Genomic DNA, 23,594 nt, shown 5'->3' on the forward strand with positions numbered 1-23,594 from the left:
CCCCCACCCTCCCGCCCTCCACAAGTCAGCCGTTGGGCGCGGCACGTGCGGCGGGGTTTGAATCCGATTGGCCGAGGGGCGCGCCCGGAGCGCGAGGCGAGGCGCTGCCCGTGCGGTTTTCGTTCGAGGCCCCAACGAGAGACTCGGGTGGGGGGGGGGTCGCCGTCACAACGGTACTTGCTTACGTTTGAGAATAATAACTAATAGCAATCAATAATAATAATAATTAATAATTAATAATAATAATAATAATGATGATCCTCGCGTTTGATAGAGCGCCTCTTGGCAGACGTTTATGCCAACAGCATTTTTGTTCGATTTTACCTCAGTTTATTTATCCGAGACGTCGTCACGGGGCGCTTGGCGGGATGATAGTGTGGAAGTGTAGTGACTGTGTGCCTGTGGGGTGGGGGTGTGGGGGTTGGGGGGGGGGGGTATTGTCGGCCGGATGGGTTTTCTTGATTGGTGGTTTCTTGATTTATATAATATTAATAATAATCCTTACATTTGATATAGTGCCTTAAGACGGCTTCGGCACAACACAACAACAACAACAACAACGAAATGACGCCCAACAGAGCGCCCTTCGCGTCGGGAGGACGCCCCAAAGCGCTGAACAGTCAGCTGTCGGGGCCCCGAGCGCGGCGGGGGGGGGAGGGGAGGGGTGGGGTGAGGGGTGAGGGAAGGCAGAGAGGTGGGAGGGGAGACCAAAGGCCACGGTTCGAAGAGAAACGAGAGGCGCGGCTCAAAAGACAAGCGTGTGCCATAAATCAGGAAATATTCCATCGGGCAAAAAATCTAGGACCGCGAGGGCGGACCTGCCGACACTCGTGCGAATGCTCAGGGAGCGGGCGTTTCTTCACGGCGCCGCGGGCCGCTTCTGTGCCGTAGTTTGGCCGGCGCCGGCTTGGACTATATGAGTTACAAGTACTGACTGCCGTTTATAAACGCAAGGGTCCAAGAAACAACTTCCTTTAGTTTTTCAATTTAAAGAAAAGTTAGCAAAAATGTCTTGGCCGTGGAGTCCTGTAGCTCAGTGGTTAGAGCACTCGCTTTGCAAGTGAGAGACCTGAGTTCAATTCCCGGCAGAGGGCGAAACCTTGGGCAAGTTTCCTTACTCCACACAGAGCCTAATAATAATCCCTCCAAAACCAAAAAACAATAATAAATTGGTCATTTTCAATCCACGACTGTTTGTGGGACATTGCTGTGCGCAATTGGCTGCCGCGTTCGCCCACAAATATACAGTCAATTCACTTTACAGTGTGTTCTGTGAAGCGCTTTGGGACGTCCTCCCGACGTGAAAAGCGCTATATCAAATGCAAGGATTATTATTATTATTGGCCGCTTCAAGTTCGTACGGGGATAGGGCAGGGCAATGAGATTGAACGTACGGCCATTCGAACCATCCAGTCCGCCCTGGGATTGAGAGCCATGGTGGACTTGATGGGCTGAATGGCCTCCTTCCTGTGCTGTGCATTTATGAGCATCAGCAATGATGACAATAACAACAACAACTTGCATTTATATTGCACCCTTCATGTGGAGTAGTGTCCCGGATCGCTTAACTGTCTTGGAGTGCTTCACAGTGGTGGTGTCGGACTCCAGGTAAGGAAGAAGGAGGAGAGAAATTGGCCCTTAGCTACTTTTAGAGCTTTATAGCGGCCTGACATTTGTTTTGTGACTCGGCTGGTGTATTTGGTGGCGTGTGAGCGCTTTCATTGTCACAATTCTGAAACAAAATCACAGACTTTTCAATTGTGTTTTTTTTTCTGAATTACTTGGGAAAAATTAGGGCAGACAACTTTCCCCAACTCGTGTGAAACAACGACGTCTCGGAACGCTTCACGGTGTCGGAGTTGGACTCCAAGCAAGAATGAAAGAGGAGGGGAAGTGAACATAGGTGTCGTCGGAGAGGTAAGTTTTAAAGTGGGATTTAAAGATTACATAAAGAGGGGTGTAGCTGAGGGATAGAAGGGTGTGAAGTGATTTATAGGTGGGGGTGAGGACCTTGAAGTTAATCCATTTGGAGACAATGAAGCCTGGCGAGGATCAGGATCTTGAGTGTGTGGAGTTTGGTGCGGATGAGGACATAAGTAATATTTAATGTATCAAAGTAGATGACATAGACTGCTCTTCCCATTCCACTTTGGATAAAGAAAGCTCATAATCCATTCCCGGACATTGTTAGAGCTCAGATGTTGATGCTGTCCAGGATGCTTTGCAGCAATACCCATTCTACTAGGTCGCAGCTCATTTCATCAAATAAAAGTTCTTCAGAAATGTACCTTTCCTCTTTTTGTTCTCGGAGATGTGCTGTTTTGCAGTGTGAACTTTTTAACAAGTTGTGTCCGTTGCAAAGTGATAAGCCTTGTTCGTGCAGTTTCATATTTCCACCAGCTAGTGGAACCAATGTACCTATTTTCTAAAAAAAAGGGAGTATGTCCTGGTATCCTGCCTAATAATCCTTCAAATATTAACTTCATTCACTTCATGAATGTTTGTGGGACATTGCTGTGAGCACATTTACTGCTGCAGTCACTCACAAAGTGCAGAGTCGTTACAGTAAATCCTATGCTCCTATGGCTTACTGTGTGTGTATGGGATGGGTGACTGAATTTGGTTGACACTAACTTGGTGTTAAACAACAACTTGCAGTTATTCAGTGCCCTTCATGCAGGATGTTGTCTTGGAGCTTTTACACTGGTAGGGTTGGACGCCAGGCAAGGGAGAATGGAGGTGACCATAGGCATACAAGTATATGACAATAGGTCTCGAGGGTGGGTTTTAAAGGTAGAGAGGGAGGGGAGACGGATGGATTGAGACATGAAGTTCCAGAGGATAGGATGCAGTGGCAGAAGGCAAGGCCAATAGTGGGGCGTTGTCGATATTTTAAGCACGGTGATGGGTTTCTGCGTGTGTCAGATACCTGGTGGATACAACAACAGCAAAATTACATTTGCATAACACCTTTCTCGTCGGGAGGACATCCCAAGGCCCTGGACAGAGTACAGCATTTCAGACCCGAGCTGGGGTCGGTTGGAGGGGAGGGAGGGGAGGGAAAGGGGGTAGCCAATGGCATGGTCGAAGAGGAGGGTCTTGAGGCGGGACTTGATGGAGGCTAAGGAGGGGGCGAAGCGGCATGACTGGGGGATGGAATTACAGAGGTTGGGGGCAGAATGGCTGAAGGCTCTCACGCCAATGGTGGGGCGGGTGGGTCGGGGATGTGGAGCAGGTCAGAGCCGGCTGAGCGGAGAGAGTGGGAGGGTTGATAGGGGGTTAGGAGGTTGCAGAGGTAGGGTGGGGCGAGGCCATGGAGGGCTTTGTATGTGAGAACCAGGATCTTGAACTGGACCTCTGAAGGATAGGGAGCCAATGGAGTCGGGCGAGAGTGGGGGAGATGGGGTCACAGAGTTTGGCGCGGGAGAGGACACGGGCTGCAGAGTTCTGGATTATATGTAGCCTGTGGAGGGAGGAGTTGGGAAGGCCGACAAGCAGGGGGTTTGCATAGTCGAGCCTGGAGGTGATGAAGGCATGAACAAGAGTTTCAGCGGCCTGAGGGGTGAGGTAGTGGCGGAGTCGGGCAATGTTATGGAGGTGAGGGAAGGGAGAACGGGTCATGGATGGAATGTGGGGGAGAAAAGACAGTTGAGGGTCGAACAAGACACCCAGGTTCCTGACTGGCTGGTGAGTTGTAGTGAGCAACCATGGAGGTTGATGCTGCCAGAGCCTGAGGTGCTGAGGCGCTGGGGCGAGCCACTCAGGAGGGCCTCAGTCTTGTTAACATTTAACTGTAGGAAATTTGCCCTCATCCAGGACCTGATGTCCGACAGTTGGGTGTCATCCGCATACATGTGGAAGTTGACCCCATGTCCCAGGGGGAGCATGTAGATAGTAAAGAGGAGAGGGCCAAGGACAGAGCCCTGGGGGACTCCAGATGTGACAGTGTGGGGGCTGGAGGAGAAACTGTTAGAGGCAACAAAGTGGAGAAGGTGAGAGAGATAGGAATCGAACCAGGCAAGGGCAGATCCATGAAGATTGAGTAAAGCAGAGAGGCGGTGTATGAGGATGGAGTGGTCGACAGTGTTGAAGGCAGCAGAGAGGTCGAGGAGGACAAGGAGGCAGAGGGAGCCCTGATCATAGATGTTCAGAATATCATTAGTGAAGCGCGGAAGCCGGATTGGAAGAGTTTAAAGAGCGACTGGTGAGAGAGAAAGGAGTGGAGCTGGGACACGATGACTCGTTCCAGGACCTTGTTGGAGAGGAATGGGAGGTTAGAGATGGGGCGGTAGCTGGAGAGGAGGGATGGATCCTGGGAAGGTTTTTTCAAGATGCGGGTAATGACGGCTATTTTTAGGGGTGTGGGAATTGAACCAGTGGACAAGGAGAGGTCGATGACATCGGACAGGAGAGGGGCCAGAAGGTGGAGCTGGGAGACGAGGAGATAGGTGGGGATGGGATCGAGGGAGCAGGTGGATCTTGGTGTGGTGAAGCCAAATCTGCCGATGGACCGTTAGTTTGGATTTGGTCCAGGCGTGTTCGGCAGCTCACACTTGTGCCTTGATACAATGCCTTATAACGGGGGGGGGGGGATATGGTGTATTTCCGTATAAACCCAAGACGCTGTTGAACAGTGGTGATCAGCTAATCGTGTCTTTATATCTCGCTTCCATTTGCACAAAGTAATTTCTCAGAAGACCAGTGTCATTTCACACATGTGGACTAAATCATTCACAGGATACTCATAAAATCCACAAAGGCATAGAACTTTTATTGGGTTCTGGTGAGTGTAATATAGTGATCAATCTCCTGACCAGACCATTAATAATTTAGCACTTCAAAGCGCTTCAAAGAAGATTTATGGATGGAAAATAAAATGTCCAGGTGGGGATTCAAAGAATCAATAGGTTAGCTTAGGCCAGGACTGCTGATAGTTCACCTGGGAAGTGGAAACCAAAGACTGCCTCAACAACAGAATGAACTGTCTCCTTAGCATATAACAATATATATAAGAAAGTAACAATAGATCTTGCATCTGATATTGCGCTGTACAGGATTTGATTGCAAAGGGTAGTGAATGTGTTTGGAAGAAGTTACCCCCACAATCCCTAACCGATGCCTTGGAGTCCTCAGAACTCCTCTCCCTCTGGCCTTCAACCCTCACCGACCCCTCTTCTCCTCTCTCCCTCCTCCACAATATCCTCTCCTCCACACTCGATACTCTTGCCCCCATCACTTCCCGCACTGTCTCCTACTCCCGCTCCTCCCCCTGGTACACCACCCACCTCCGCTCACTGAAATGCCAGGTGCGGGCTGCTGAACGCACCTGTGTCAAATCTGGCCTAACGGTCCACCGACAAATCTGGCTGGACCTCCTCAAAATTTACCGCTCCACTCTAGCCTCGGCCAAGTCGTCCTTCTACTCCAGGATAATCCTGGAGGCGAAGAACAACCCCAGGCTACTGTTTTCCACCACATCCCGACTCCTCCGTCCCCCCCGCCACCCCGCGCAGGTCATCTCCTCCAACCTTCACTGCGAGGAGATGCTGGATTTCCTTGAATCCAAGATCAAGGGAATCCGCTCCGCGGTCACTTCCCCTCCAACTTCCACCCACCACCCACCCCTTCCCTCCCACACTCCGACTCCTACCCATCCTCCCCTACACACCTTCGTACCCGTTTCCCCACCCTCTGTCACTGAACTCATCCTATCCCTAAAACCAACCACCTGCTCCCTTGACCCCATCCCCACTCCACTCCTTATCTCCCAGCTCCATTTTCTTGCCCCACATATCACTGACATCATAAACCTGTCCCTCTCCTCTGGCTCTGTCCCCATTCCATTAAAAACTGCCATCATCACGCCCACCCTGAAAAAACCCTCCCTTGATGCGTCGCAGCTATCAAGCTACCGGCCCATCTCCAACCTCCCCTTTCTCTCCAAGGTCTTGGAAAGAGTTGTCGCCTCCCAACTGCGCTCTTTCCTCTCCACCCATTCTCTTTTTGAACCCCTTCAGTCAGGTTTCCGTGCTGCTCATAGCACAGAAACTGCCCTGGTCAAGGTCACCAATGATATCCTGACCATCTGTGACCAGGGCTCCCTCTGTCTCCTCGTCCTCCTCGACCTATCGGCAGCATTCGATACGGTCGACCACGCTATCCTACTCCACCGCTTGTCCTCCCACCTCAACCTTCAAGGCACTGTCCTTGAATGGTTTAGCTCTTACCTTTCCCACCGTCTTCACTTCGTCTCAACGAATGGCTTCTCCTCCACCCCCCGTACTGTCTCATGTGGTGTCCCTCAGGGCTCTGTCCTCGGTCCCCTCCTCTTCACCCTCTATATGCTCCCCCTCGGTGACATCATCCGCAAACATGGGGTTAACTTCCACATGTATGCGGATGACACCCAACTCTACCTTTCCTCCTCTACTCTCAACTCCACGACCACCGATGTCCTGACAGCCTGCCTGTCCGACATCGAGTCCTGGACGAGAGACAACTTTCTTCAGCTCAACGTGCGAAAAACCGAGGCCCTCCTGATTGGCTCACGTCAGCGCCTCCGCACCTCAGGCGCTGACACCATCAGCATCCAAGGCTGCACTCTCCACCTCTCAAAGCCAGTCAGGAACCTCGGCGTTTTGTTCGACCCTGAGCTGTCCTTTCTCCCTCACATCCGCACCACAACTGGCACCGCCTTCCATCACCTCCGGAATATCGCCAGATTACGGCACTACCTCACCCCTCACGCTGCTGAAACCCTGGTTCACGCCTTTGTCACCTCAAGGCTGGACTATGGGAACTCTCTCCTCGCCGGCCTTCCCGCCACCTCCCTCCACAAGCTGCAGGTCATTCAGAACTCTGCAGCTCGTGTACTGTCCCGCACCAGGCTTCGGGACCACATCACTCCTACCCTCGCTCGCCTCCACTGGCTCCCCATCCCCCAGAGGATTGATTTCAAGATCCTCATCCTCACCTACAAGGCCATTCACGGCCTTGCTCCCTCCTACCTCTCCAACCTACTATCCCCCTACCTACCTGCCCGTACCCTCCGTTCCTCTGGCTCCGGTCTGCTCCACGTCCCCCGCCCCAACCGCCCTACTATCGGTGGTCGGGCCTTCAGCCTCTCAGCCCCGAGGCTCTGGAACTCCATCCCCCAGTGCCTTCGCCTTGCTTCCTCCCTTTCCTCCTTCAAGGCCGGTCTCAAAACCTTTCTCTTTGACCGAGCCTTCAGCTCCCCTCTCGACTCTCTTCCTCCTCCTCGCTCCCTCCCTTCCCTCCCCTCACCCTGACCATTTCCCCCCTCCTCTCTCCCTCCCTTCCCTCCCCTCACCCTGACCATTTCCCCCCTGCTCGGGTCATGACCCAACTGTGCAGCGCCTTGGGACGTCCTCCTGACGTGAAAGGCGCTCTATAAATGGAATCTTGTTGTTGTTGTTGTTGTTGTATCCTATGAAGATTTTGGGGGGATATCCACGCCCATTATCTTTACGAAGATTGATTTAAAACTGTATGCTAAATCATACACCGAGTACTAAAGTGAGTGATTTAGTGGTCAATAGAGTCGTGTTGGCTGTTTTTCTTAACATCATTCCTTTATAAAATGTTCCCATTGGAATATCTCTGCAGATTAAAAAAAACTTGCTGTTGATATAGTGCCTCTCACTTTGGGAGGAAGTGTCGAAGTGCTTCACAGGAAATACTGGAAAGTGTAGTGACTGTGTACTTTGGGGGTGAATGTGGCAGCCAATTTGGGTACAGTGAAATCCTACAACAGCCACAAAGTGGCTGATCGATTTTATCTGGGGGATTGTCAACCAAGACACTGAGAGAAACTCCCAGTTTATAGAAGTTCCAATTTCCCTCAGGGTTTACTTTGTTTCAGGTGGTGGGGGTGTGGGGGTAATGAAATAAAGAATCATATTGTCTTGTTGCTTCTTCGAGCAGTTTCTTCAAGCAGTTAAATTGAGCTGTAAGAGGCCTTTAGAGAATTGTATTTTTAGAACTCTTAACCTCCACGCAGCCTTCTCTTCCCCCTACAATCTGCAGACTTCCAAACCTAACCACTAACTTCTCAATTCATCTCATCTTGTCTCCTGCTCTTTCCAGGGTTAGTGGTCCATCCTGCTTTGTGTACCTTGGCCCTTTCGAATAAACTTGTCTGTTTTATTATGACAATAACAATAATAACCAAAAATCCTTGCAGTTTTTACAGCGCCTTTCAAATCAAGAAAACAGTTCAAAGGATACTGTAAAGTGCAGTGACTGTGCATTTTGTAGGCATGGCAACATGGCAGCGTCATGACAGTGCATGGCAATGTCCCAAAACAACCATGGAGTTCATGACCAGTTTTATTTGGGGTTTGTTGGCCAGGACACCGGGAGAAACATAGGATATTTAATGTCTGCTTGAATAGCCTGGATGTCTGCCCATTGGTCTGTCCAGCCAGGGTTTTAGTGTGTATGAGTTTTAAATCCCGATGTGGACCTTGAACCTACAGCCTTCTGACTTGGAGGCGAGAGTGTCATGACTGAGCCAGGCTGGGGGATTAGTAGATCTGAGAAGAGCACTGAACACAGTCATTAAACATAGAAAATTATATTGTTACAACAATGTTTTGCTTTTAATTTATGTATTTCGTGATTACAATTGTTTGCATTGCCTAGGCAGAGAGAGAGATTTATTTTTGCGGCACAGAAAGTAAAAAATAAGCAAGATGCCCTCATACCACGTTTTGAGTATCATAGCTTTCATACCAAACAGTGAAGATTAGTGAAAGCATTTTTATTGGATGCTTCTCTGTACTGTTTCCTCCATTGTCCAGTTATTCTTCTGCAGGGTTAGCTCCTCCTTCAGGCATCACAAGGAAGCTTAATATTTAATGTAGGAAGAGAAAAGGCTTGACCTATAATCCCAATTAATCATTTGGCATCACTATATTCTACCCAAATGGTATCTAAATAGTATAGAATGATATTCAAATGCTAGCTTTTCAGCTAATAGTCAATTGCTTTGGGTATTTGAAACACTATTCAGGATATGTTGCGTACGAGGAAATTCCACAGTGGTTATTCCTGTCCTTTGCAATCCAGATGTAACCTTTCATACCCCAACGAGATCCCCACCTGCAACACAAAAATAGTTTGCATCTAAGTTTGTCTCATCAATTCTGAAGCTAAGAGAGAAAAATGTGCCTAGATATTTGTGTGTACAAATTTGCTACAAAACAAAGCCAGCTTGCTTTTAGTTCAAGTTGCCTGCATTACAAGCAAAGAAGATTTCTGTGAATTTATTCAATGCTCCTTTACCTTCTTCACTGTATATTGCGCTAGCTATATAAAAAAAATGAGTGGGAGCTTGTTGGCTTGAACCCCTGTCTGTTCTGTGTTTACTGGTCTCATCCTGGGCTGTGTGCGTAGGCTAAATTGGGTTCCCAAGGTAAGGGAAGGGAAAACCGGCCAGGATTCCTGTTCCTGGTCTCTGTTCAGTACCTGGTGATGACTTGGGGCTTTTTTTGAGCTCAGAAGGCTGAGAGGGGATATAGAGGTGTAGCAGATGATGGGAGGCTTAGATAAGGTGGACCGGGACTTGATTTTTTGTGGTGATCAAGGAGTCTATAGAGAATAAGAGAGCATTGTGGTGCTTTTTACGCACAGGATGATCGGAGAGCTGGGAGGACCTTTATAGACATTAGGTTTTGATGATTTTGTCTCAAGTTTTCATACCTTATGCTTTTGATTCAAATTTAAAGGTCAATTTCTCCTTTGAACATCACTAAAACTACAGAAAGATAATGATTTGCTTAATTGTGACGCCTCCAGATCTTGTCCAGATATTGCATGTAACAAGACTGTATCCTGATCAAATAATCCTTAGCCAGCTCCATCTATATGTTTGATCTCCTGTATTTTAAAGCCTTGTCAGTCTTTTAATATTTCTATAAAAGTAGATCAAACTCACGAATTTTTAACAATCCAGTAGTGCTCATCCTTCTGAATGCCGAATCCCACCACAAGCATACCATGGTCATAAGTGTAGTTCTTGCAAAGGGGATCATAAAGGATACCTGTAGAATGGAATAATAATCCTTAATAATTATTTTCTTTGCCTCCCTCCCGTGCCCCCAGCTCAGGTGTCCACCTGAGACGTCCTCCTGATATGAAGGGCACTCCTAAGGGGGCACCAGAAGGGAGATGAGGAAAAAAAATTTCACAGCGATTTGCTACATTCTGGAAAGCACTGCTTGAAAGGGTGGTGGAAGCAGATTCGATAATGACTTTCAAAAGGGAATTGGATATATACTTGAAAAGGAAACAATTGCCAGGCTATGGGGAAAGAGCTTGGGAGTGGGACTAATTGGATACCTCTTTCAAAGAGCCGGCACAGGTAAGCTGGGCTGAATGGCCTCCTTCTGTGCTGTAAGATTCTATTCTGTGTAAACTGTATTGAATTGTACATTTGATGCAGTGACTTTCGCGTCAGGAGGAAATCTAAAAGAACTTCACAGGATGAACTGTGAAAGTGTCGTCACTTTATTTTGCAAACGAATGTATCACCTTAGCACAGTGTAAAGAAATTATTCTAATGCTAACTTTCTAAGAGCCTCTACAAGATTGATAAGGTTAAAATATATTGGATTCATCTGCAGGTCACTCACTGTCTAATTTCAGTCTCGAAAGAAACTGCCCAAAAAGGCCATTTGAATATTGTGGAAGGTGTTCCCATCAAAGTACTTACTAAAGGTTATGCATCCTCAGGTCAGTTATACAGTTAGATGCCGATTGAGATTTAATAGTCCTTGCATTTGATAAACCACCTTATTATGTCATTGGAATATTTCAAAGCATTGCTAGCTGGAATAAAACAGCAGGAAGCTTGCCAGACGGTGCCCTCAGTGGCACGCTATGCAGTTGACAAGGTACCACATGAAAGACTCCTGCGAATGTCCTTTAGTACCCTCCTCATTAGTATCCGCAGCTCCACCATTCACAAATTCCAACTAATTCAAAACTCCGCTGATTGTGTCCTCACCTGCACCAAACTCTGCACACGCATCGCCCCAGACCATGCCAGATTAATTAATTAACGGATTAATTTCAAGTTCCACAAATTCCTTCATGTGCTGGCACCTTCCTACCTCTCTGACCTGCTCACAGCCCACTAGTCTACCCCCTTTGCTGCCCCAGTTTGGGCCTTCTCCACGTTCTTGACCCCTCCGCTTCACAATCAGCGACTGTGCTTTCAGCCACTATGCCCTAACCCTCTGGAACTTCCTGCCTCAATCCCTCCGCCTTGTGCCCTCTTGATCCATCTTCGCCCACAAAATGTACAATCAGTTCATTTTACAGTATATTCTGTGAACCGCTTTAAGACGTCTCAAAGACATAATAAAGTGCTATATCAAATGCAAGGATTATTATTTTATTATCTTCAGATTACATCTGAAGACTTTCGACTAAGGTCACCTCCCATCCCTCCCTGGCAAACAACACCATTGTTAAGTGGTCCAAGAAGCTACCCCATTTGTTGGACCATGTATATATAATGTTGTCATTCTTCTACATTAAAACTCACATAAGTCCTATCTTTATAATAGCCCAAGTCGTACAGACACCCAAGTACCATTCAGTTTCCTCTCATGATCACTTAGATTTCTTTGTATTTATAATAATAATAATTCTTACATTTGATATTTATTTCCCTCTTCTATCTTTGCTTTTTCCCAAATGACCACCTCGTTTGGGAAGCTGGGAGGATAGATCATGTGTATTTAGTTGTATTTATCGTTTAACTTGTAATGTCGCTCCCCTATCCTCCATTGAATTGAGGGAAAATTACACCTTGACCTGTCGACGCGTGCAGACTTATGTGAACCATAGTCTTGATCCATCAGTAAGTATGCAGAAGAAATTAATTTCCTGCAATTCAATGTGATTCCAGTGCTTGCCAGTAAGTTTTCATGTGGCGAAGTCCAGGATCAAGCAGTAAGGTGGATTTGTGGCAAACACGGAAAGCAGCTGCAGGACTTCGAAGGGTACGCCAAACACTGGAAGCGGGGAATCCTCCCACTCGGCTTCTGTTAACCATGCAAGCCAAAGCCCTAACAGGTATGGTAGTCCTAGCTGGACAAGCTTGCCTGTTAATGCTATGAATGACAAGCTATGCGATTTTAGCTGGTTAGACTCTCACAGTTACCCCAATGCCCACTCTGGGGTGCCCAAGCCTTAGCTCGTGTCAACGCAAGATGCGTCCCTCCAGAGAGAGAGAGAGTGCGCTTTCCATTCTAGCTATCTCTCTAAATATGTAGGTTGGATGCATGGAGTTCTCAGTTTGATTTGGATACTCTTAAGCACGGTGATGGGTTTCTGCAGTGTCAGACCCCAAAAAAAGGGTAACCAAAAAAAATTAAAGCAAAAAGAAACAATGCATTTTTAAGAGTTGAAGGGAATAGCAGAGGCGATTAGAAGGGTTGTTTTTCCAAACCAGCTGTACAAAATACACTACATAAAAAGAAGGGAATAGGAAAGGCGATTAGGAGAGGTGAGGACTCGTATGGGATATAAACACGGGCACAGACTATGTAACATACTATGTAACTTGTACTAAATGATTTAATTACTCTGACTGTGGATGATCCTTTGTGGAAGTTACTTTACTCCACATGCTCCTGTTTATCTAGCAGTAAGTAAATACCCGCTTGTTAGTCGATTGATTACTTTTTTGACCCAACTGTCCAGCGCCTTGGGACATCCTGCCGACGTGAAAGGTGCTCCATAAATGAAATCTTGTTGTTGTAATAATCCCTTAAAAAAAATCGGTCACTCGATCCATGACTGTTTATGGGACACTGCTGTGCGCATGCAATTGGCTCCCACGATTCGCCCACAAAATACAGTCAATCCACTTTACAGTAGATTCTGTGAAGCGCTTTGAGACGTCTCAAACGTGATAAGGAACTATATCAAGTGCGAGGATTATTATATCTATTGCTTTTGGCCCATTGAATTCCTTACTATAAGGTTTTGAGACATGGTGATAATTGTTGATATTGATTGAAAGGTGTGTAATAACCATACCTGATTTATAAAATTGCCACGAACGGGTTTTGGTATGAACACATACAGCAACTGGTCCAACGGTTGATACTGTTTGAGCTAAAGCTTCTTCATTAGAATGTACTTTTATGTAATGGGACATCGTTGCTACCGTTGAAGATTTGTTATGCCTACAAGTGCCAGCCTTGTAAAGAAAAAATAAATGCATACAGTATTAAAATTAGTCCTAAAATCAGAACTTTTATTTCTGACCCTTTGATGCTCTATGTTGCACTCTATGATGTGTTGGCTTGGCTCAGTTGGTAGCACTAATTTAGAAGTTTGTGAGTTCAAGCTCCTCATTGGGGACCTGGAACTCCTACAGTACCCATGAAAACCCAAGTGATGATCATGCACCATCCCAACATTTCTTGGTGAGTGAGGACATAATTTTTTTTCTTGGGAAAGGAAGAGGTCGATCGCAGACATTTAGCCTCCCAAGGAATTAACATTCCACGTGCCAAAGGAGAGACCAGGCCTTTGACACATTTTCTTACTATTCTAATGTGATGAGACTGTCGAGGCAGGTTGAGGATGTTGGTTAGTACGGCATCCAGCAAGGTGTACGTACGACCTTTGGCCTGAATTGCGTTGAGGATATGGTCTTCCATCCCCTCCTGAACCCCAATCTCAAACCAAACTTTTTGGTGACAGGCGATGGCACTGAAGGGTGATGGCCTTCATGCCGAGGTCCACGTACTTCTTGAGAGCATCCACAATCAGATCTCTCACATTTGATGTGGTTTGTGGTCATGAGCCCACTCAGGAAGATCCTTGTAAGACCGTCTGACTCAGCCTTCTGCTGAGAGTTCTTTCTGTCCTGACGTGGTGTCTTGAACTCCAAACCTTCTGACACAGAGGCGATAATGCTACCAATAGAGCCAGGCTGGCACAAAGAAAGGATGCTAAGCAGACCCTTTTCACTTCTTTGCATTGTTACCAAAGAGAGCCATTGCAAATATTGTAAAAGCAAAAGTACCTTCGCAGTATAGGGATATGTGTCTGCCGATTGAATTCCGTTCTCCATAACAAATTTGTAGGCCCGAATGATTGAGCCCCCAGAGCATCCAAGGTTACCATAATAGCTTGAACAGTCAACAATGCTCTGCTCACTCAGCTTGATGAGTTTACCATATTTCTTGAAAATCATTGCCTCTAATGATCCAGTTGCAGCAAAGCCATAGCAGGAGCCACAGGTGCCCTGGGGAGAGAAGGTTTGATTGGGCAAGGCAATGATTAAAATCCACATCTTGCAGTGACTAAAAGTTTTTGAATTGTTAGATTTTGGCCCCATTGTTTTTTGACAACCTGTGTCTAACATTTTCCAGAATTTGGTAAATAGGATAACTCTGTCGGGGTGTGTGGGGGGGGGGGGGGGGAATAAGTGCTCCATTCAAGGAACAGGGAAATTTCCTTGGAGGTGGCAGAAATGGAACTCTTCAATCTGGCTTGGTACTCTGACACTATGGAAAGCCATCACCATACTTAAGACACCCAGCTGACAAAAAAAAAATATTAAGGAGATGAAGAAGTGGAAGGAGTTTCAAAAGATGGGGCTGAAGGTTCGGCGGGCAGTAGTGAGGCTGGGAACACTCATGAAGCTGAGTGCCCTTCACACCAGTAGCATCTCGGAGGTCTTGAGGGAGGTTGGAGAAGCTCACAGTGAGGTGGAGGGTTGCGAGGAAATGAAGTGATTTGTAGGTAAAGGTAAGGATTTTATTCTGATGGGGATCTCTGCAGAACACCACTCACTATTGCTTGCCAGTCTGAGGAGCCTCTTTTATTATCTTCCAGCCATCTTGCAGGTCATTCTGCAACCTTTGTATAACTTCACATGCGACAGATCTTGATAGATACTTCATATAATATTTATGTATTATATAATAATAATAATTGTCTGCATATTTCTCAGTAGTAATTTGAGGTTGAAATGGATAGGGCAGGGCAGTGGGATTGATGGTTTACCATGCTCTGACATCTGCTTGGGACTTCGTGGGCTGCATGGCCTCCTTCTGTGCTGTAATTTTCTATGATTAATTCAATTTGCTGAAGCTGTCCCTTTTTAAAGATCAGTATTGTAGTCTGAGATTTAATAAAGATCAATTGACACCATGACCTTAATCTTTGAAATTAACCCTCCACTGTTCAGACCATGGAGTCTGCAGCAGCAATCAGACCTGTGTAAGTTTTTCAAACCGCTTTGTACTGTTCGATGCTATTGAACAGGAGATTGACATGTTGAAAACGTTCTTGTGACACAATACACAGGGTAAAATAAACGTTGAAAGTGGGTCCGGTTTCTGAAGGCAACAGGGCATGCCTCGAGTCCACTAATTTTCTAATTATTGGTCAGGTTCAATGACACTGGCTCCTCAAAATCCTCATCCTAGCTTTCAAAGCCCTCCATGCCCTTGCTGCTAGTACTACTAATACATAATTAATAACTATTATTAAATATGGAACTGAGCAGTGCACATGTGCCAGACTGTGACTGGCTGCTTTACACTTGCTGGAATTTTCCATCGAGGATGCTGATTGGCTACTTCCGGAATACTTGAACCGGCGCAAAAGAATTCATAAACTGACACAAACCCCTTGAAAACTTTGGCTCATAGAATTGCGGGTTTCCCCCACAAGTGGTTTCTTAAACGCACGCGACGTCCTGGCCTCAAGCACCCTCGTTGGGAACATTGTAGAAAAGTAATGTCTACCTGGTAATACACTGGGGTAACATAGCCTTTTTTGCGCCAGTCCACGCTGCGTACAATAAACGAGTTGTTAAATGGCAGAAAGGGCTTCACTTCCTGTATGATGTACACGAACGAGCGCTGTTTGAAAGATTGATGGTGGTATATTCTCTGGAACTCACTTGACGACTGTGGAGGGAAAAAAAGATCTTTGTTATGGTATACACTGCAGTAACATTTTTACAGTCTTCAAATATGATGGCAGAACTGTCATCAGTTCGTTGCGTTACCCAAGCTCGCAATTTAAAGCCGGTTTTCACAGGAGTTGACATAAAGATATGTAGTGTGGCAAAACCTCAGATTTCAGCAATGCAGCCTATTGCTTGTACCATGAGCATAGATGTGTTTGGTCTAAAAGTTTGTTTGATCAAGTTGGTAACTGAACTATTCAACTCTGAGGTGTCCTCCTGACATGAAAGGTGCTCCATAAATGTAAATTGTATCATTAATCCTATAATAATACTTGCATTCGATATGGCATCTTATCATGTCATCGAGGCTCAAAGTGCTGCACAGGATATTGTGTAAACTGGATTAACTATTTTGCAGGCGAAAAACAGCAGCCGGTTTGTGCACACAATGTCCCAAAACAGCCATGGAGTGAGTGACCAACTTTATTTGGGGCGATTGTTGGCCAGGACACCGGGAGAGAGAAACTCCCTTCTCTTTTCGAATAGTGCTGTTGGATCTCTTAACGCCCACCTAAACAGGTGATGGCACCTCGATTATCCGAAATGTGACATCTCCAACAATGCAACTAACTCCCAGCACTGCATTGGTGTGTCAGCTTAGGCTGTGATTCCAAGTCCTGATGTGAGGCATGAACTCACAACTTTCTGACTCGGCCGAGAGTGCCCCAGACACTCTCAGACACTGCCCCAGGATGACACCACAACCTGATTCTTCAATAACTTACCAAATCTCCAAAATGATTCATGCCCATTTTAAATGATACCCTTCGTCTTTTGTACTCCATATTGTGTGTTTTGATTTCCTGCAGGTTTGCCTGCCATATTATTCTCCTGTTAGTCTCTTCCACCTAAAGTAAAGAACACTGAGTTACCCCAAACACTGCATAAAATCACTGGAATTCGCTAAACACAGGAACCTGTGTATTAAAAAGGGTTCAAATGAATGTTTGTATCTGAAAAGGTCACAATTAACAAATCCCAAGCAAGATTTAAGACTTGCTGGACTTCCATCTGGTTTGGAATGGAATGATTGCCACTAGTAATAGCACATCAGAGTATTTGCCCAGCTGGGACCACCTTATCTATTAGGGCTTTGACTTACACGGTGTGGACCTGGCATCTCCAAACATGTTTTACCTCCCAGAAGCTCTTTTAAGAGTTCAACACGAGAGAGCAATGATAATAACCTGGGCCAATAGAAATGTGCGGCCCTACTTTTTCCATGGAATCTACGACAAGTGCCCTCCTCCACGAGAAAATCCGCGATAAATGTAGTTTGTGGCCCGCCGACCTCTTCTGTTTACGTGATGTCAATGTGGAAGGGGTGGATCAGGTCGCGATTGCGCAGTGCGGCGCAAACGGCAAATGGGCTGCGTTCAGAGGTTGTGATTGTGTGTGTCTCTCTCGATGTGTATGTGAGTGACTGTGTGTGTCTCCTCTCTCTGTGTTTGTGAATGTCTGTGTATGTGTCGCTCTTTTCTCTCTGTGTTTGTGAGTGTCTGTGTGTGTGTCTCTCTCTGTGTTTATGAGTGTCTCTATGTGAGTGTGTATCTCTCTGTGTGTCTGAATATGTCTCTGTTTGTGAGTGTCTATGTGCATATGTGTGTCTCTCTTTCTGTTTGTGTCTATGTGAGTGTGTCTCTCTCCTCAGTATGTGTGTCTGTTTGTGAGTGTCTCTGTGTGAGTGTGACTGTGTGTTTGTGAGTGTTTCTGCGTCTGTGTTCTCTATGTATGTTTGTTTATGAGTGTGTCTGTGTGTATGTGTGTGTCTCTCTCCTCTGTCTGGGTGTGTATATATCTCTGTGTTTCTGAGGGTTGTCTCTCTCTCTTTGTCTGCGAGAGTGTCTCTCTCTTTGGGTCTCTGTGTCTGTCTGCGGTGCCAGGTTCTGAGAGGCAGGAGGTGATGAGCGCCTTTAGCCTCGCTGGTGTCCACCCCCCCGCAAAAAAAAATGGCCACCTAGTTTTTGTTAACGAATCAATTAATTTTTTTGTAACAATCTAGTATGTGTTATTTCCTCATGTTTAGTTTTTATCAATAAAATGAAAAAATGAGGTTAGTAGTAAAATGTACCTTAATAGCAGCAACCAGCCCCCACCATTTTCCGCAAAATTAGCAAATCTCCCCGGAATTTTGGACAAAGATGTCCACACTTTTCTATTGGCTCAGATAATAACCCTTGTAAATAATGTAAAGAGCTTTTCAGATTACGGGGACATCTCAAAGTGCTTCATGGGATCTTACTGTAAAATGTAGTAACTGTGTCATATTGTAGGCAAAGGTGGCAGTCAATTTTGGCGCACAGAAGTGTCCCACAAACAGCCATGAAGTGAATGACAAATTTCTCTAGGGGATTATTGGCCAGGATAGAGGGATAAACTCATACATTTATTGTTTATTGAACTTGAAAGGATTGAGTGCATCACATGGATTCAAAGCTCAAACTTTCTGTATTCAGGATTGCTGTTCAACCAACAAAACTATCCAAGATGATAGGTTGTGGGGAGTAATGTTAATGGTTCTTGAATTCTTGAGGCCTTATCAAGAAAATGGAGTGTCAGTGATTCGGAGCTGTACTGTAGGATAAGTAATCAGGGATTTTACTTGATTTTTGAGTACTGGGGAGTGTCAGCCTGCCTCAGTTGGTAGCGCTCTCACATCTGAGTCAAAGCGCTGTGGGTTGAAATGCCTTATTGGAACTTGGAAATCATATAGTCTAAGATTATACACTAATGTGGAGTCGTCCTTTGGATGAGATGTTAAACTGAGGTCCTGTCTACCTGTTCAGTTGTATGTTAAAGATCCCACAGCACTATTCGAAAAGAGAAGAGTGTTTTTCCTGGTGCACTGACCAACAATCCCCCTAAATAAAATTGATCATTCACTTCATGACTGTTTGCAGGCATTGATGTGTGCTAATTGACTGCTGTGTTTGCCTACAAAATACACAATAACTGCACTTTACAGTATATCTTGGTTTGAGATGTCCTCCTGATTGAAAGGCGCTGTATCAAATGTAAGATTATTATTAATAAATATTGCAGAACCTTTCCTTAGTACAGAGATGGGTCGGGTGTAGCTCAGTGAGAAATTCTCAGATGTATTCTGTGATTAACCCAATGGCTTTTCCACTTGTGTATTAATGTGTTAATACATCTAATTTGCTTCAGTTGGCTAACGGGATCACCGAAAGAGCAAGTTACTGTGTTAATTAACCGAGGTACTAGGATTTTAATTTTTGACTTTCTTGAACACTAGCAACTTTTTCATGAGGTTGTGAGCTTTCTAAATTTTGGTATTTTGCCTAATTTGGGGAGAATGTTAAACTGACTTCTGGGATTTCCAGTTGAATATCTTGAGCCCAGATTTAGAAGAGGTTTATTGAGGTACTCTCAAAGATCTTCAGTCTTGAGGGTGACCAATTCTGTAATCTCTCACATTTTCCTGTTAAATATTATTCATTGTGGTTGGAATTGTCAGTTCCCATTGTAAGGACATGGTGCGTAAATTTTTTTGTGTGGCGTTAACAGCAAAAGTGAGTGCGTGTGAACAAAGGAAATAGATATGCATCTCTGTTTGTATGGATTTTCTCTAATGCGCATTCGGCTTACCAAATTAGCATACTGCTTCCTGTGAGTGACTTTCCACATGCTCCATTTTGCATCTGAATTGAATTTACTCGAACCAATGGCAGCGTTCAGAATGTACAGAATAAAAAGGCAAAACTTCATAGTTGATTCTCTTATAGAGACAAAAGAAAGACTTTTAGTTTTAAAATTGAGGTTAAATGAAAACCCTTGTGATACTGTTATTGCAACCTTTAATGTATACTTCTCAGAACTGTAGTTGTTAAGTAAAATTCCCCATAGTCAACAAGTATATATCCTTCCAATGCTAAAATTACATTTAAAGATTACAGATTACATTAAAAAATTACAGATTAACAGTTTCACATTACTGTGTTTTCATTGGTAAATCCGGGTGAGCTGTCAAGGATCATTGTACAGGTCTCACCCAAAGAAAGTGAGGTTAGTTGATCCCAAGCTTGGGTTTAAAAAGCTTCTTTGGTCCCCCGCAGAAGGGAGGACTTAGTGTTATAAGTAATGATTAGACGAGCTGGGGCACTTCAGTCTTGAGAGTACATGATGTAGAGGGAAATGTATAACATTTTAAATGGCATTGAAAAACGTAATCCCAGAACAGTACTTCAGGGATTCAGCAAGCCAGAAGAACAGGAGGACATGAGTTGAAAGTTGTAAAGGGCAATTTCAGGACAGACACCAGGAAGTTGTTCTTTACCCAGCAGGTAATCATTGCCTGGAATAATTTCAAAGGAAGGGTGGTTGAGGTCAGGACACTGGATTAATTTAAAACCAAAACATCTTGATGCTGTAATGAGAGGACATTGCAGCGGTTGTTCTGGAAAGATGAGATCAGTTGTGTCAGCCCAGAGGATGGATTTCAAGATCCTCATCCTCACCTACAAGGCCATTCTCGGCCTTGCTCCCTCCTACCTCTCTGACCTACTATCCCCCTACCTACCTGCCCGTACCCTCCGTTCCTCTGACTCCGGTCTGCTCCACATCCCCCGCCCCAACCGCCCTACCATCGGTGGCCGGGCCTTCAGTCTCTCAGCCCCTAGGCTTTGGAACTCTATCCCCCAGTGCCTTCGCCGCTTTCTCCCTTTCCTCCTTCAGGGCTGGTCTCAAGACCTTTCTCTTTGACCGAGCCTTCGGCTCCCCTCTCGACTCTCTACCCCCTCCTCGCTCCCTCCCTTCTCTCCCCTCACCCTGACCATTTCCCCCCAATGCTCAGGTCCTGACCCAACTGTACAGCGCCTTGGGACGTCCTCCTGACGTGAAAGGCGCTCTATAAATGGAATCTTGTTGTTGTTGTTGTTCAGTGATAGTACTCTCGCCTCTGAGTCAGAGGGTTCAAGCTCCATGTTGGGACTTGGAATCACATTGTCTAAGATGATACTCCAATGCAGTGCTGGGGCTTTTATCCCCGAGGTAAAATTGGTTATTCACTTCATTACTCCAATGAGATGCCATCCTTTGAATGAGATGTTCAACTGAGATCCATCTGCCTGTTCAGGTAGACATTAAAGATCCCATGGCACAATTTGAAAAAAGAAGTGAGTTTCTCTCTCCTGGTGTCCTGGCCAACAATCCCCCAGATACAATTGGTCATTCACTTCATGGCTGCAATTTGGCTGCTGCGTTTGCCCACAAAACACACAGCCACTCCACTTTACAGTATATCATGTGAAATGCTTTGGGATGTCTTCCCACATGAAAGGCAATATACCAAATGCAAGTATTATTATTTTTTATCATTGATAAACCTATGTTGTACTCTTTTCATCACTGCTATAAATCTCTTGTAGTATGTGACCAGAATTGGAGACAATACTTCAAGTGTCGTCTAACCAGGGTTTATGTATATTTAACATTCCTTTGTCAATTCTATGCTCTATCCCACTGAATATAAAACCCAAGACCCCATTTGCCTTTTTATGTACTTATCTCTCTGTGTTGCTACTTTTAGAAATTTGTGGTTCTGAATCTCTAGATCTCTTGGCTTCTCCATTCCTAGCTTACTACCATATTAGATGGCTTCTTTATTTTTTCTGCCAAAGTGAATTACTTCACATTTTCCTGTGTTAAAGTTAACTTGTCATCTGTCTTCCCATTTTGCTTCCTGTATTCTTCTGCATTCCTCTTCACTATTTACGCAGTATACCCCTCAATTTGATGTAATCTGCAAATTTTAACAACACACCTCCTATATCTAAGTCGAAATCATTTAAATATATGATGAACAGTAGCGGTCCTAACTTGAATCCCTGTGGAATACCACTTCCTACCTTTTGCCAGTCTGAGAAAATGCCCTTAACTCCTACTCTTTGCTTTTGGTTTCCTAACCATTCTTTAATTCATTCTGCTACCTCTCCCAGGTCTCTACATGCCCTGATTTTAGTCATGAGAAGAATGATAGGAGGAAGAGAATGGAGTCGGTGGGACTTCAATAAAGTTGAAGCGTTTTCAAGCTTGGAGCGGAAAGTGTTTTCATTTTATTGAGAGGTGTCACACATGGGTCCAAAAAGACATGGAGAGAAAGACACTGAAGGATAAGAAGAAACCGACCGCTCATTGATGGGGGCCAGAGCCAAGTCTCATTCACCCATCAGGTGAAGGGGAATGAATTCAGGATGGACCACAGATGACGGGGAAATTTGCTTGCTATGAATACTGCAGCAGCCAAGTGAGTTATAATTTTCTGGAAACATAAGAGTAAATTGATGAATGTTTAAGAAGTTACATTGCCTTGGCAGTAGGCCTACACAATAGGCGTCAATGGCAATATGCAGTATTTTTAAACGTCGCCGGACTGGAAGCAGTTGAAACATATGATGTTGAGCCGCTGGTAGACCAGCAGACATTTGAGGGCCAATGTGTTGGTAGAACCAAAGTTATAATAGATAGGTTCAAGTTTGCGAGACACAAATAAACTGAAAATGAAATGTGACCAGTACATTCAAGTACTAAGACAGGTAATCAGAATGTGCGATGACAGTGATGTGAGAGATGAAATGATCAGGGACCAATTGGCCCTTGGGAATCAGAAAAAATTATTCAGAGAAGAAAATTTAACATTGAATAAAGCCATAATAAAGGCAGCCACAATACCCCAAACAATGCAAATGTTGTAAACAGCTCAGAAATTGATGAAATGGAGGTGGACATAATAAACGTTACAAAGAAAGGTTCTCAGTAACCAGGCATGCAAGTCAAACACAACGCAGGGTGGCCTCTGGCAGTAGGGAAGGAGTGTTTCCTGGGGAAAGGGGACAACTTTACACTAGAGTGCAGGAGAAGCAAAGAAATGGGCAGAAGATGGGAGATTGAGGCAGAGAGATAAGACAGAAAGATAAGATGGTGAAGAGGAAGAGAAAAGTTGAGGCAGAGGAAAGTGTGTTGCATAAATCACATGAAAATAAGGAAGAATCGATGAGGGAGAGGAGTGCTTTGGAGAGGATTTGGAATCACGGTTGCATGTGGATATCATAGACAAAATTGGAGAGGAGGAGAGAAAAAAAATCTTCAAGTTATAAAGAGGTAAGAGCTGGAAGGAGAAAATATACATAATGAAGACGCAGAAAAAGTTGCCATTTAAACTCATGCAACCAAATGTAATATCAAAACGCAAATATAAGGCAGCCAGTAGCAGATCTGAAAGGGAGTTTAGGATGAACTTCTCACCACGAGGCTAGTGAGAATGAGGAACTCACTGCCGGAAACTGTGGTTGAAACAAACAGCATCAGTGTATTTAAGAAGAAACTTGATGCTTACGCAAGGGAGAAAGGGTATAGAAGAGCAGAAGGAGGAGGAATGAAGACGTGTCCCGAACAAGGTCTTACGGTGGCTCTGACACACTATAAAGCAGTTCTTGATGACATGACATTGCAGTCACAGACACATTTTTAAAATAAGAGAGACTCACCTCAGGAAATCTGAAATTCATACCTGTAAAGGTGATCATTCAATGTTCTCTTTCAAATG

At 45.0% G+C, this 23,594-nt stretch overlaps 1 protein-coding gene and 1 long non-coding RNA gene across 3 annotated transcripts; one reads left to right on the forward strand and one right to left on the reverse strand.

Moving 5' to 3' along the window:
- Positions 1-58: 58 nt before the first annotated feature.
- LOC103183554 lies at positions 59-22,186 on the forward strand. Its single transcript, XR_488427.2, has 3 exons — positions 59-173; positions 1,796-1,917; positions 21,988-22,186. It is a non-coding gene; the product is annotated as an uncharacterized LOC103183554 (long non-coding RNA).
- LOC103183555 (cathepsin L1-like) lies at positions 8,599-23,594 on the reverse strand. 2 transcript variants are annotated; one of them, NM_001292822.1, is given in 8 exon segments: positions 8,599-9,123; positions 9,959-10,064; positions 13,075-13,237; positions 14,072-14,293; positions 15,804-15,968; positions 16,756-16,878; positions 19,640-19,769; positions 23,559-23,594. In NM_001292822.1, coding segments are annotated over 7 exon segments (996 nt in total). In that variant the 5' UTR covers positions 19,760-19,769; positions 23,559-23,594; the 3' UTR covers positions 8,599-9,026.

This window comes from Callorhinchus milii, unplaced genomic scaffold (genome assembly GCF_018977255.1).
Source record: "Callorhinchus milii isolate IMCB2004 unplaced genomic scaffold, IMCB_Cmil_1.0 Scaffold21, whole genome shotgun sequence".
NCBI classification, from domain to species: domain Eukaryota; kingdom Metazoa; phylum Chordata; class Chondrichthyes; order Chimaeriformes; family Callorhinchidae; genus Callorhinchus; species Callorhinchus milii.

Bases quoted from the DNA above. Each gene is read 5' to 3' on its own strand.
- LOC103183555 (XM_007901122.2), bottom strand. From the start codon at position 19,759: ATGAAGTTTTGCCTTTTTATTCTGTACATTCTGAACGCTGCCATTGGT. The intron at 15,969-16,755 runs GTAAGTTATTGA...TTCCCTCCACAG, and splicing joins TGAATCATTTTGGAGATTTG to TCGTCAAGTGAGTTCCAGAG. The intron at 10,065-13,074 runs GTATGGTTATTA...TCCATTCTACAG, and splicing joins GTGGCAATTTTATAAATCAG to GTATCCTTTATGATCCCCTT.